The following is a 16811-nucleotide window of genomic DNA, read 5'->3' on the forward strand; positions in this document are numbered from 1 at the left end:
TTTTGACGACCGGTCTGGCCTAATGGGTAGGACCCTGCCTATGAAAAAAAATGCGGGTTCAAATCTTGCTAAGAGCAGTTATTTGTGTAATGAGCACGAATATTTGTTCCTGAGTCATGGATGTTTGGTATGTATTTCAGTATTAATAAATATTCATAGCTTATATATCGCTTTCTAAGTACCCAGCCTTAATTGAGCTTACTGTGGGACTTACTCAATTTGTGTAATAATGTCCTATAATATTTATTATTTATATATTTTTATCATGAAATAATTCTTTATTCTAATCTGTAAAGTGGTAAGACTTGAAATTGATTACCTATGAAACTTAGTAATCGCATTAATCGCATGGCCTGACAACTATGGAATAAATCTTCTCTCGTCTTTATGACAAACACGATAATTTTAGACCATTCCCGCGACTGACACAAGAAACGCGCTGGAAGCTATGAAAGCTAATATTCATGCATTCCTTTATGTTGGCCGTGTTTGCATAATATTTGGATTAGCTGCAATGCGTACAATGTCTCGGTATTGACAAGTACATTACAACAAGTGCTACTTCTGCGACAGAATTTCAATTATTGTGATGACACTTTGGCATTACAAAGTCTGTGTAGAGTTAGTTTGGTATGACTCTGGTATAATTTAGTAGAAACAGTGAACAAGTAACACTGATTTTATAAATAGTAAACAGTGCCGCTATTTAACGGTAATGAAGCAAAGCCTACTCGTACATTCTCCGTTAAAATTTGTTCATGGATGTAGCATTCAAGTTACGGATAAAAATGCTACTTTTGAAATTTCACAGGTAGGTATTTGTTACGTGTACCGGGACGATGAGTCTCCACACATATTGTGGTTGTGTGGTTTCGGTAGATTTCAAGGAAAAACCGACGTCTAAACAAAAGTATCATAGAAAACAAAATAGGTTATAAGTAAATATATATTTATTATTTACGATTTCCTTAACAGAGTATTTTAAAATAAAAAGTTAGAAGACTGGCAAACAAAAAATAAGTTGGAGCTGGGCTATTCAACTAAGGAAATTAATCGGTTCGACTTTTGTTAGTAACCCTTCTAGTTACAATTCATCTTTGTTTGTTGTTATGTCATATCAATTTAGCCATTCATTTGCTTTGTCGTGCTCTGCCCGATACACTGCATTTGTCTCTGATTATGAGTTCAAACTTTGTTGTTGTTGTTTTGCTCGCCTGTTCATACGGTTTGTTTTGCCCGCGTACATAGTACCGAGCTCGGACGCAGCAGTGGCGCCCGCGCCCGGTTTTCTGATGAGTTGCAACTGACCGCGTGACCTGGATCGCTCGAGCCACTTGATAACGATAGATCCGGTTTGCAGAGCCATGTCCGTGGTGCTATAATCACATGACACACCAATACTAACTACTTTGAAATCCTTTTACAACCCGTTCAAACTTCAGCAAAATATCTCTGAATTTACAAATTTGTTGCAAGAAGTGATTCATAAAAGTGAAATTGTCATCGATAAAATAATTACCTGAGTCTACGCTATGCCAAGAGTATTACATTAAAGATGATTTGAATTTTGATTCCTGCAATAAGATCATACTCAACTCAACAACGTACTCATAGTTACCTACAACTGCTAACTGAAAAGTGTTGAAATATTTTTCAACATTTTATTGTAATTGTAGCACTACACCAACGCGAGGAAAATACTAACTATGAAATACTAAATAATCCAAATTAACGTAATAAAAAAGGTATCATTCAAAATCATAATTTAAAGGTGTATAACACTCATTACTCATTTAACTCAACCTAATAAATAAATTACCTTCACATAAAACATAAAACAAAAGATGAACTAATATACCTACATACTTTAGAATCCATTTGTAATTAGTAATTTAACCTATAACTCCGTTAAGCCGGACATTGCATGGCAACTTGAACTCTGATCGTCTAGCAAACAACAAGTAGGTAATCAATAGAAACGTCATCGTTTCAATAATAATACTATGAAGATACTCTACCTACCTACTTGTTACTTACATAATAAATACTATCCATAACAATCTGTTCCTGTAACTTTGTAGTATGTACCTATTATTATTAAAAAAACCCATTTTACATTAGGTTGCTTTTAATAACAATATTTGACTAATTAGTATAATGTTTAAGCACTAACTTTGAATCAATCTTCTAGTGGCAAATATGAGGAACTAGTAGGTACTTATTGTGCGGATATACAAACTTAAAAAAACACTTTACGTGACAGGCCTTGTTAAACTTAATAACAAACAAATACTTGGCGACAATCCCACATAGATCAACCTATTTTGGTCATCAGAAAGCAACGGCAAACAAAATTTATAATTTTTCATTCTGAAAATTAAAATTCATCAAAGACATCTATTAACATGTTAAATCGGCATAACGATACGTTTCACCACGTGAATAGAACTGCACGTGTAAGTGTAAGCATATACAATTGCATAACGGGAAGCAGTTTTAAACAGCCATGTGAGATTGAATTGAGTAATTGTAAGCATGTATTAATGAAAAGGGACTAATTCATTTATCATATGTATTACCTATAATTCATCCTTCTATGTGACACGACTTGAATCACGTCTTTAGCTAGTTCAGTAAACAGCGTTACGTAAATGTGTGCAGTAATAAAGTCGGCTATGATGGTTAGGATAATTCCTATTTCGCGCATGGCCGTGTTGTAAAAACGCTGCGACTTACGAGTGAATGATTTAAACGTGCAATATGGCAGCAACCGACTAGGCTGTAGTGTTCGCTAAGGGCAGGAGCGGACAGATAAAGGCGAACAGAGGTTAAAGGCCAAAGTCGTACAAAGTGAACAGTGCAGATATAGTTAGTACATATTTAAACAAAACCAGACTCAACAATTACACACAATTTGTCCAAACATGTCATCAAACGTTATGTTGAAAATATTCTTTAGACGATCTAGCTCTCTTGACAAACTCATGTGACCATGCTACTTCTACCTATTGCCTATTGCTGAATGTATGTGCGCGCGGGACGGAGTACAGATACCAGCTCCAGCCATCATAGGTATATTTGGGTGAGTCAACTTTTTTTGTTTTGTTATCCTGTCCCGTTGTCCAAGGGACAACTGTGGCACAGTTTGTTTGAAGAGACGTTGTATGCTGTTCTATTAACATGCTTAGTAGGGGGCCCATTATGGACATTGGTTATAACGACCACAAAAACGCAAGTTTGATATATTTAAGTACCATAAAATCAGTATTTCAATGAACTTTTGTCCCCCGGACAACTAATCGTAACCATGGCAACGAGTGACGCTAAAAAGTTGATTCTCCCATTTCAACTTGTGAGAAGTCAGTAAACAGCACATTGGGTTTCTCATCGCTCTTGCCTTAAACCACATACCTACTGTGCAGTGGTTGACGCAAGTCGGCAAACTAGTACATACGTCGACAGCACCGCCCAACAACTCTCCGGTAATGTCGAGGCACTCGGGTTTCGAGACCGATGTATGAGGCTTCAAGCTGTTTACTTTAGTCTTGCCGAAAATGTATAACTTATGTTCGAAGATATCAAAATAAATATTAGACAGTACACGTATTAATTCAATGTCCTAATTTCATTGGAATATCGTTATAATTGAAAGATAGTAACTATTACTAACTATTCAACTCTCATCTAACAAAAGCAATTTGCATTACGAAATTGACTCAACTCATCATAGAATGATAAAATACCCGTTGATTAAATATATTCTATAAAAAAAATATAAGGATTATCTGAACGGGGCTAATAAACTGCTTCAGGAGATAATTATGTAACAACCTGTCTCTACAGTGACTATAAGATTCAAGGAACACGATTTTTTGTGACTTGGTGTTTCGTAAACATATTTAACTTTTTTTCGCCTCGTTAGTTTCATTATTTATGAAACTTTACATACTCAGGTATACTCAATTGCTCACACCACACACAGAAGGAGATAATGCATGTATGCAACCTCGTAAAATATGCTCCAATGTCAAAACCTAACCTATACAGGGTGATTCATGAGACGTGAGCAGGACTAAGCATACACAATCAGTAAATGATAATGAACCGTTCATCATCATATTTAAGTAAAACAATCTCGCTTTATTTCTGTTATTTAACTTTTTGGGAAGGACAAATTTGATAATCTACAATCATGGACACCCTACAACACTTAATTAAGAAAGATAAAACCTCTTTAACCGTTATGACAGCAGTTTGATTATGAAGAAAACAAAATGTCACACTTGAGAGAGATACGATTTTTCAAAAGTAACCAGACTCCGATGACATTCAATTTGTCACTTGTTATGGATAAAACAAAGAGGGTGACCATACATGGCGTAAATAAATTAAAACATTTTTTTTGAACAGTAAAAAATAAAAGAACGTTAATCTCACAAATACTGGTACGAAACAGTTGCTTATAACTTACTGAATGCTCAAGCTTGATCCTGCTCACGTCTCCTGAATCACCCTGTATATACTTCAACTTGAATTAATCCTTCACTTTTGAAATGAAATAATAATTTGATATAATGAAGCCGTAATTTAGGCAAAGAAGCGCTCATATTTAGCGTTTTCTACCAATCTTGGTTTACGAAACACCTATTTTGGTTGTGATTGTCATACTAATGTCCAAGGCAAGAGATACTACTAACTGTACTGCCTCAGTCTGATACGCTCATACGTAACATATGTATATGGAACAGTGGCGTCTCATTTAAGTATGCATAATGCTTTAAATAAACATGGTTTCATGCCAGTGAAGATTAGCTTACTTGTATCCTGTGAGTATGTTGAGCAGCGTGGACTTGCCCGCACCCGAGGGGCCCATGATGGCCGTGAGCTCGCCCGACCGCAGCCGCCCCGACACCGACTTCAAAATTGTCTTCACATCTGCACAAGACAAACAAATTAAATACACCAAAATACACATGATATAAGAAATACACATCCTTATATGCGAAGACACGCATCACCGAATTCTTTCTAACTATTCGACAAAGTAATAAATAGTACCGAGTGGCGCGCCTCACAGATTCCATGTCTGTCAATATACGAGGTTTAGATGAATTGGAGACCTAGACTGACAAAGCAAGTGTTCTACTAATATTCATTATTAATTTTGTTAATAATATCGAATGAAATGGAACCAGGAATAATAGAGTACATACGTTTCGAAATCGCATAAAGTGTGTCCGTGACCAAAAACAACTGACCTTATGCACACTATTAATACCCATATTACTTGTAAGGTGCGGTAGTTTAAAAAAACTGAGTTTTTAAAAAGTCTTTTTTCTGGATAAAAATATTACTGACATAAATTTAATTAGCAATCTTGAGACCTTTCTCGAGGGACTGTATCGATTCGAATCCAGATTTTTTGACTTTCGCTCGATAGAAATAAGTCTTGAACATAGCTCTAAAATCCACTTTTATAAAGTGTAACACATTATGCACAAAAGATATACATATGAAAATTGCTTATAAAAATCGATAATATATCATGTTTGAGGTATCGTATCGATTACTTTTTATTTTATTTACTAAACGTACAAAAAATTATATTAAATACGAGTAAACATGATATCCGCGCTCCCGGACACGCACTTCCATCTCGCTCCCGCTTACGCTCAGTGAGAGTGAGAGAAGAACACGAACTTACTGGGCCTTAACTGCAGCTCAAAGTTAAGGATAAATTATGTAAAATAATAAAGGCGTTTAAAAGGTACATCAGCATATGCGTACCGTACTATGTAAATACTTACAAGACCTAGACGAAAAATCTATAGGTTTGTAAAGGAACCACTATAGAAATCAGATAAAGATCAATGTTTGCTTCTCATCGTGGATGGAACTCTTAAACAAAACTGGTTCAACTATGTAAGAAACGTACACATAACCATTATCTAATCACAACTAGTTTTGCTCCGTGCCAGTAAGGTATATATGTACTTATAAAGTTCTATCCAGAAAGAAAGTATTACCTATAAAGATAGTAGGTACTATCAGAAAGTCAAAACGTACCGTACGAGTGCGCAGTATATACGTAATTATACGTGTGTCCTAAAAAGTATAGATATAGGTTATGAAACAGGACATTCTGGATATTTATGAACTGATTTGTTATTAACAACATATTATACAATAGCTAAGCGATTTAAGTGTTCAAAATGATGATTTTAATTACAAAAATTTGTACTTGTTTTTCAAATATCAAGCCTGTTCCGATACACAACAAAAAGAGTTTCTTAAACTCGGTTGAACGATAAACGATGTTAGATGTCGAAATTATTCAATAACTAGTCGAGGAAACCATATCATTCCTAGTTATCGAATTGAAAGAATTAAATGGAATCGAAATAATTTCAACTTTTTAGCGATAAGACCGACTGTTGTTTATTTGTATTGTTTCTGTATTGAGGTGTGCAATAAAGAGTATTTATATTGTTTTGTATTTTATTGTAGGTTATCATTGCCGAGCGTTCGTGAAGAACTCCGTTTTAGCTTAGGCAAAAATGCTTTCGTATATCCAGATGTTCTCCTCTGCAGGTCGCATTTCTTAACCGATTCTCGTGAAATTTTGTGAGCAGGTTCGGTGTTCAAAATGGCGGAAATTAGCCTTAAGGACTCAAGCGCCAATAAGGTCTATAACACTTGAGACCATTGAGAGTTCGCTGTGATAATTACTCAACGAAGTAATTATTATTAATTTTCATATGTTTCAAACTTATTGTGAGGTCTACAGCACACAACGCCACTAGTCAAGAATGATTTAACGTTAAGGACAAAATGTTTTGTTCTAAAGTTCCTTTGTCAGCTTGTGGTAATGTGCGTTATTAGTCACAGTACAAACTCCACCTCACTCTGTATCAACGCACATTTAGTTCAATGATTAAAGTGTCGGCAGCAAGCACATCACAGATTAGGCATCGAACGCGTTTATAAGCGGATGAATTTGTATCTTTCCCTTAATAGAAATTTACTTATCCTTAAATAAATAAATAAGTAAATCCTGCGAGACTGGCATATAAGATAAGTCAAAAATTGTAAACGTCAAAGGCTAAATTTAACATTTGATAAAGACGATAGGCATTTTAAATTTAAGATCTATAAATTGACTACCTACCTATACTATCGACGTCTCATTGACCTGCGTATTACTTTCTCAGATAAGTATGTATTTAGTCATACAGTTTCTCCCTCTAACCTACTCGGATTGATGTCAGCATAAGTATGTATGGTTAACTAAAACTCAGTGTTGAACGTAGTGTTCTTGTAAGCAAGTACTACTTTTAAGGAAATACTTGTAGTCTCTTCGGAAAGAGAATAGTCGTGGCTTGTATTGGGCCCCATACATTCCACGGCTCTTCTCTTTCCGCACAGACTCTATCATAATCTTATATCTTTAAACGAGCAATTCTTGTATATATATTTCTGTGATCTCGAAAACGGCTCTAACGATTTCGCTGAAATTTGGTATATGGGGGTTTTTGGGGGTATACAATCGATCTAGATTAGTCTTATGTTTGGTAAAACGCGGGTTTTCGAGTTTTCATGCGTTTTTCTTTCGACGCAGAATATGGTCGCTAATTTCGTGTTGCCGGCCACTGTCCGTCTGGTCCAGCGGGTTAAGATGCGGACTGCTAAACGAGTGGTACGGGTTCGAATCTCGCCCAGTGACTAACTTATGTTTTTTTTTATATGTTCAAGTTTATATATCATTTTTTAATTTTTATTGTTTTAGACAAGTTTAAATTAGTAAAAAAATGTAGTTAAGATTATTACTTATACACCACCATATTACAATAAATAGTTATAACCGAGCATTTGCTCGGTCGCCCAGGTACTAGCTATTTATATGAGAAATTTCTGCAGGAAAGAGATAAAGCACGAGCTATGGGCGAATAGTCCTAATCCCAAGTGTGTTTAAGTTCTTTGAGTAAAAGAGCATCAAACACGTTTACCTAGGTATATCACTACTATATAGCAAAAGCGATAGAGACAGAGAAAGACGAACTTGGAAGTTTCACATGTTCGCGATTCCAGACACATGGCTTCTACCTGTAAGTTTCCAGATTTCTCTAACAACTTTTAGAGCTATAACTAACTTGTCAGAAACGAATGACGCTGCCCCACTGCCCATATCGGCAATCGCTACAACCTTGTGCTAGAAACGGTATATTTCGAAGGTAATTATGACATGACTTTGCAGCGTCCAATTGTACATAAACGCAAGCAACAGCCCAGATAAGTACTAATTCTTACAACTCATACGACTTACAAATTACAATTATTAATAATATCGCTTCAAATCACTTCTGCTGTCTATTTCATCATCACCACATCATTTGTGATCAGGATAGAAGAATTAGCGCCTAAATCTCTATATTCGTTTTGAAAAAGTTTTACCAATTGTATCTAATGCAGCCGTACACATCTTAAATATTATAACCATACTGTCTCCTTACGTCCTCTGTCCTCATACATCAGCTTTCACCTCGGTCATCATAACGATCACAGCGCGAAAGTGAAAGGCTTTAAATAAAGCAAATACCTGCGAGTTGAAACTCAAGTGCCGCGGATTTTGACATTTTATCGGAAAACGGTAGAAAAGTTTAAGATCGGTCACTACTATAGCTCTGCAATAAAAAATATCTATAGGTACATGAGGTACGCATACGCCTATGATGTACAGTCAGCGTCAAATACTTTGCAGCAACCAAAGTAGCCAAATAATTCGATACACCATATATTTAGTATGGTGTACCAAACTATTTGGCCACTTTGACTGCTACAAAGAATTTGACGCTGACTGTACTTATAATTATTTATTCACATCAAAGTTGTTAAAATATAAAAATTTCATCAGAGCCTATGTTAATTAGGATATCGATATTGATTATTATTAATCTGCAGATATGAACAGGTAGCGCTTATCACTGTCACAATGCACGTGTAATCATATCCTTTTACTATTATAATAGGTACGTTGTTAGACAATCAAACATTTTAAAATGATGTCGGATACTCATAAGTCGTGGAACTTGCCAGAGTTCATGAACTCTCAAAATTCTCAACTAAGGAATTATCGAGGCATATGTTTTCCCCACGACGAAACGAATACGGTGTATGCGTTTAGGGAGATAAGCTGTTTGTACAGTAGCCATCAGATATATCGGAGCTGCCCAGGTACTCAAAAATATCTCAACAATCAGACGTTTGTGAGCACCTTGACCGCCCCGATAAATGTGATGGTGATGGCCACTGTAAACCAATAAAATTGTCGTGATGATTTGCAAACCAGACTGTAAAAAACAATGAGATTGTTCCACATGCGACCTTCCAACATAGTGGACGATATATTATGTTCTTGAAGCAGACTGCAGTTGTAGATAACACCATATTACGAGCGTCATGACCCTGCTTATTACATCAATGCAGATGCATCTCTATAACTAAGGATGGCAATGACATATTTAAAACGCAACGCAGCCACCTATTATTATTTCTAATAGACAAATATTAATTAATTTAGGAGTCGATTAATAATTACCAAACTGAATGATCTTCTTCGTAATTTGCAGGGCCGTTAGAAATCGCAATACATCAAATTATTTAGCGCCGTCAAATGCCCATTACGAAGTCCTAACTAAGTACACGCACCAATTTATAGCTGACATTCACATAATACCTAAATGTAGCCCTTAAAACAAATTATTCAATACATCATACTTATAAAATGAATTGTCAAATATTTAAGAAATCGCCGAGCACCATCTCTGGCTACTCAAATGCCCGCCGGAAAGCCGGTTGCGTGGGCGCAACTGGCGTTTCCTCAGCTATTAAAACAATTGGTACATAGAGGCAACCCGCACGACCGCTCATTTTAGCTGCCAGCCGAGGTTGTTAAGGCGTAAACATCAACGTACCATGAACAATATACGTCACGTTAATATAAGCAGCTTTTTCTGTTGGTTGCATTTATTTTTGGTTCCGTTCCGTTTAATCAGATCTAGAAATGGATATGTTCTTCTAGTAGTCATTGTATCTTATTTTTAAGCCCGTAGATACTCTTTTATCGTTTCGACATAATTACTTTGTGACAGGGGGGTAAAAAAATCGATAAGGGTACAAAATTATCATTTTTAGTTACTGCTTTAGGTATTCCTTTTCTAATGACATTACTGTGGAATAAGGCCGACAGATAAGATATGGTACCTACCTACAATAAATACCCATATGGTACCTACTACTATAAATGTAAGATAAAATACAAATCCCGGTTTATGTCCCATTGATTTTGTACTAATGACTCCTACTACATGCTGACTTATATTATCAGATTCCCGTGACTCAACCTATTGTATCTACCTATATTTAGTGATAAGATTATGAAAATCTCTAAGTAGGATTCTGATATGATTTTTCGCATAATATGTATAATATATATTGATGAGCAACTTATTTGACTAAGAGTTGGCAGCAGGGATCGGAACCGGTTTTTTGCAAAAACATCGAAATAGCCATATATTTCGGTTTATTTTATACTCTAAATGTAGGACTCAGTTGTGTTTTCAGATAACGACTTCGTATTATTATATTGCCTGATTAGAAATGAAGTAATTAACAAAGAACGAAAAAATACCGTTTTCGTTCCCATACAAAAAATACCGGTTTCCGATCCCTTGTTGGCAGAATTTATATCATTGCCTTAAGATTGGCCGACGGTCAGATAGTAGGTACTTAACTTACATAGTATAGATACGTAGGTATAATCAATTTCTAATTTTTGAGGTACAAGATCGATTATCTCTTAACCTACCTAACTATCTTGTATTTCATTCATCTATTTATATTTTATAAATGGATTACATGTATAATGACATGTTGTAAAAATAAAATAAATCAGCCTTTGATAGGTGAAATGTATTTTTTTCTAATCTTTCAAAACTATAGAGGAAGACCTCAACGTCCGTCGACGTAAATTAAACGCATCCGTCTGAATATTAAACTACGAGTATTATATACGTATTTACTAACTTAAATTACTTAGCACATAAAATGTTTAAGGATTTATAGGGTCCTACTCGATGTAGTGAAACTACTAGAAATCCGGAAGAAAGTCACGGAGGTAGGTACTGTCAAGGTATTAAATATCGACACGGACAAAGTGGCAAAAATATGTACACACTACTTTAATGTATGGGCAATAAGGTCGAGTATACATATTTTTGGTACCTTACCTTGACTGTACCTACTAATAACTGATCACAAACTCGCAGAGGTTCATTAACTTGCCCGTTGTATGTTCTTTATTCTTACTCTATAATCAAAAACAATCGCAATCGGAGGATATCTCGCAAAATACGAGTATAAGTAGCTTTCATATCCCTGAGTTGGATAGAAAGGAACATGTGCCTCGTGGACAGTTTAAGGCGTACTCCATACAATGGCTTACAATGCAGAGATGTGAAAAATAGTTTATAAAAAGTATTTAAATACAAAATACAAATACTTCCTTGATATACTATTTCAAATACAAAATACAAAATAGTTTTCAGATTTGTATTTCAAATACTAAATACAAAATAGGTATTTTCAAAATGCTTTTTTAAAATACAAATACTTTGCGATAAAAGGTACTCTTAAATAGTGAATACCTAGTCTGAATTAAAAATTTAGTAGGTATTGCTCGGAATTATTTATGTCAAAGATAATAGAAAATCTAATTAAGAATCGTTTCGAAAAACACTTGCAATCAATCAATTTTCTGTACAGTAAACAATATGGTTTCAGATCCCAATCTAATACACTTACTGCAACTGTAGATCTAGTCACTAAAATCAAAATAGCCATTGATCAAAAGAAAGTAGCTCTTGGAGTTTTTATCGACTTAAGGAAGGCTTTCGACACCGTCAGTCACGAAATACTCTTAAATAAACTAAAATGCATGGGCATAACTGGAACTGCGCTTAAGATGTTTGAGTCCTATCTTTCTAACCGAAAGCAAATAGTAAAACTAGGTGGACAGGAAAGTAAGCCACTACCAGTTACATGCGGAGTACCACAAGGGTCCATACTAGGGCCATTACTTTTCCTGGTTTACATTAATAACTTACATGAAATCGGGCTCAAGGGGGACCCGACTCTATATGCTGACGATACAAGCTTGTTTTACTTCGGTAATTCGATTCAGGACCTTATAAGTGAAGCTCAAACGGACTTGAATATCCTAAATAAGTGGTTTCAGGGCAACCTCTTAACTATAAATGTTACAAAAACAAATTTTATAATATTTGCACCAAAAAATAAAAAAACTTCATTCAATAGAACCGTTAAAAATAAACAATCAGTGTATTAACAGAGTTGAACATGAAAAATATCTTGGTCTTGTACTAGATAAACAATTAACATGGAAAACACACATTGATAAAATTAAATGCAAAATGACTTCTCTTACCGGCGCCCTGCGTGGTATAACCCGCTGTCTCCCGACGAAAGTTCGATATACTATTTATAACACCCTTGTAAAACCTCATATCGACTACCTCATCGAAATATGGGGTTCTGCCGCTGCTACACACTTAAAACCTATTCAACGAGCACAAAACAAACTATTGAAAGTTCTGTTTAACTATGACTACCTTACACCCTCTAACACTTTATACAAAAAAAAACTAGAATATTGAACATCAATCAATGCTATAAATACAATACATGTGTACTAATACGTAAAATCTTGCAAAAAGACCTCCATATTCAAATATCCTTTAAAAAAAAAACAGGACGTACAAAAAATTAAATTAAGAAATTGTAATAGTCTAATACTTCGTACGCCACGTACTAACTATGGCAAAAAAACTATTTTATATGAAGGAGCAAATTTATATAATAAGCTTCCAACAAGCATAAAAGACGCTAAAACTATGCCCACTTTCAAAAAATTACTAAAATCTTTTGTAACTAACCAAGTGCGCTCTGATGTCCGCAGCGCGCTTTAAGCCACTTCCATTCATCCTTAATCTGTGTAGACTCTTATCGCTGTAAGTGTGCAGCACGCTCGGCGTAAACACATCAGCTAAGCATCAACTCACTGCATATTTTGTTAGTCTACCCACTAATGTAAGTATATGTATCGAATACGCTTAAGTAAATAACATTATATGATCACATTTTTTACCAATAAAAATTTACAAAAATACTAAAATTGCGCTAATTATATTTTGTACTGAGCGGTATATGGTCGCGTATGGCTAGATTTATTTTCTTACAGCTAAGATTAATCCTACTAAGGTAAATTAATGAGTTTGTTGTATGTCAATGACCCGCATTTAGTGCAGAAATAATGTTTTGCCTTTTGCGTAGTTACACTAAATGAAAACTGTAGATATGTATATATTTTAAGGTAATTTAAGGCACTTGTTAGTATTGTGTGAATGTAAATATGCATGCATACGCTCACCCGTACATTGTTAACTTATTTACTCCTAATTCTCATGTAAGTGAATTGTAAAAAATTCTTATGAGAAATCAAAAATTCTTTAAACCGAATTAACAAATTGGAAAGGCTTTCTTTATTCTTTAAAAATAGTGTGTATATCAGTCCTCTAGAGTGCAAATTTTGTGTCTCCTCATGTTTACCGGTTGAATGGACTTTTAAGTGATGGTTTTTAACGGTCAATTATTAAAAGCATTCATTTAGATTTGTAATGTTTTACAGCTAGTATATACCTCTCGTTGGTTGGTGAAAACGTCTCGTTTGTGTTTCATCAGGGCAGAAAAGTGTGTATACCTCTCGTGCCTTGAAACCCTTGCAACGGTTAAGATTCCACATTTTTAATCTCTCGATACGCTTGTGGTCATTTGCGGCGTTACTAAACAGATTCACCAGTTCCATGTTAAAATAATAAATAAATATTATAGGACATTATTACACAAATTGAAAGTCCCACAGTAATATTATTACTATTACAGTAATATTATTACACAGTGTTGTGGGTACTAGACAATGATATATTATAAATATTTATAAATACTTAAATACATATACATAAGGTCGATATTAAAACGATAGATACAATAACAGCTTCGACAGGAAAATATAACTAAGTATGTAATAATAGTATTAAGCAAACGCAAATCAGTCCGCGCGATCTCGCCAACTATTACATAAACCCTAGAGGTTTTCAATAGTGGCTTATTGTGTTAAACCCTGTTTCAAAAAATTCATAGTGAATAAATAAACTAAAAAAAACAAAAAAAAACATAGAAAACACCCATTATTCAGGAACAAATATCTGTGTTCATCACACAAATTAATGCCCTTACCAGGATTTGAACCCGGGACCATCGGCTTCATAGGCAGGGTCACTACCCACTAGGCCAGACCGGTCGCCATAAAAGAATGAGAGAGTTGCAAGGATTGTAACGTCAGAAGAGACTGTAACTCCTACTTACTTTACCTAATAAAAAGTATTTTGTATTTTGAAAATAGAAAATAGGTTCCAAAAACTATTTGAAATAAAATACAAAATAGTTTTCTTTAAAAGGTATTTAAATACAAAATACAAAATAGGTATTTAGCATTTTGTATTTGCATTTTAAATACAAGTATTTAAAATAAGTCACATCTCTGTTACAATGGCAATGGACGAAGTTTATTTTGATGTGACGAAAAACGAAGTCATGATGGAGACGTCATTACCGTGCCTGCACTACTACGAGTACCTTGCTGTGACGGAGCGTTCATGCCACTCGGTACCCGCCAGCTTGACTATTTTAAGCCGATTAAGCGCTAACCTAATCAAAACCTTACCTCAAGAAAAAGTACACCAAATTAGCTCAATCTTTCTTAATTACAAGTTTGTTACTACACCACTTAAACTGCTGTTCATTAATAATTGAAATGTGTCTAACAAGATGATGACATAAATGAAGGTGTCTCAACTTCTGATCACAACTCTAAATATATGTAAATATCTAGAGCACATCTAATAGATCTGTAAAACCACGAATCAGTGGATGAGCACCTTTTGATACTCAATCACATTTAGCACACAATTTGCTCGTGTATAAATGCACGTGTACAATGCAATTATGAATATGCACGTGCATATTATGTCCTGTGACCAATTATGGGGTAATTGCCAAGAACACCCACTATGCTTGCACATGAAACTTCTATTACGGAGGGACAGGAAAACTATTGTAGCGTTAATTGGCAAGTTGCGTGATATCCAAGACTACTAGCGGTGAACCTTGGAGGACCGCGGAATGAGGATATCTCCGAGAATGCAATATTGATGGTAACAAAACCAGGTATTAAAGGACTATGCCCATTACTGTTCAATACCTTACATTTTACAATATTAATTCACTTGTCTTTGACATTTTTAGATACAGGGACAATTTTAATTTTTCATGCCTAATTGCCTATGTGTTGTAATTCCACTGTGTAACGAAACGGAAAATAAACATACATTTACATTTAATTACTACTTTCGTTATAGAATGGTTTGAATAAATTAAGTAAATATCGTCTGGCAAACACAACTTTTGTCAGTCAGTAAGAACCATGAAAATTATACTCATCCTTTTTTAAGCGTAAGACAAATACAGTATCATTTTCTCTGTCTATGATTGAAATGAAACAGTCCTGGGCCAAACTATAATAATAATCCTGCACTAAACACATAGAACATTAATTTTTACTTAAAAAACACTCGTGTTCTCTCGAGAAAGCCAGTACAGTTATCATCTAAAAGGAATTATGTAGGTAAATTTATAGTTAGTAGTGATTTAAACCGTAGTTTTATTGATCTCCTAATAACATGAAGCGGCATCAAAAATGTAGAAGGTCAACTGACTCGCACACGGAAATTACAAAAACAAAAATAAACAGTTATTACACGATTACCTTGAATGACAATGAATTAGAAGATGATTTTGACCAGATAAATATATATGCCAATTATTATAATAAGCTTTGTCATCCAAATATTTGGTTTGTTTTGCGTGCATCGGAATAATCGTTACACATTTGTATTGAAGTTATTTGGATAATAAAAATGAGGTTTTGGAAACTTGGTGATTGGTATAATTTTTTGCGTAAATAAATGCAATGTATTGTAATCTGTACTGTATGGTCACATATAAACAAAATTTTAACAATTATATATAAGTAAAATTTGCATGCCAAGGAAAAAAACTCATGAAGTAAAACAGGGTTGTCCGGCTTTTGAACTTTACCATTAAGTTCATCAAGGTCTAAAGATGGTGACCCTGCTTATAAGATTTGAGATTGAGATTTTTAATCAATTTTCAATGTAATGAAATTCATCGGAATACTGATTATGAATAAAGAAAATGAGTATTTTAGACAACGATAACAAAACTAAGCATTAACCTAATCTAATCAAAATGTACAACCAATGTCATTAGCGCGATTGTCAGGGCGATTAATTGCACGCAACTTATTATCTTAAATCCTGTTTGAATCCCTTGCCATGTTATTTATGTAATTCTTCATAAAACAGTTAACAAGAAAGCGATCAAAAATTCGGAAAAGGTATTTTTCGTAAAAAAAACTTCCTCTACTTAAAAGTCGGTTAAAATGTATCCTATGGCACCGTATACACTAGTCATAACATAACGATAATGATTAACTTATTATTAGGTAAGTAACCTATAAATGGTAAAGCAGAAAAAGTCACTTTGCATATACCAGAGATGAGGCGTTACTCACTGACGAGCACAACCTTTTCACAAAG

The 16811-nt window shown here is 34.6% G+C and overlaps 1 protein-coding gene across 2 annotated transcripts in view; it reads right to left on the reverse strand.

Moving 5' to 3' along the window:
* Nucleotides 1-16811, reverse strand: part of LOC133534759 (ATP-binding cassette sub-family G member 4) — a 45367-nt gene that overhangs the window by 18889 nt on the left and 9667 nt on the right. For both annotated transcript variants that reach the window (XM_061874022.1, XM_061874021.1), the window contains one exon: nucleotides 4818-4935. In XM_061874022.1, coding sequence (XP_061730006.1) covers nucleotides 4818-4935 — 118 coding nt within the window. The remainder of the gene's footprint in view (nucleotides 1-4817; nucleotides 4936-16811) is intronic.

Source organism: Cydia pomonella, chromosome 2, assembly GCF_033807575.1.
Source record: "Cydia pomonella isolate Wapato2018A chromosome 2, ilCydPomo1, whole genome shotgun sequence".
NCBI classification, from domain to species: domain Eukaryota; kingdom Metazoa; phylum Arthropoda; class Insecta; order Lepidoptera; family Tortricidae; genus Cydia; species Cydia pomonella.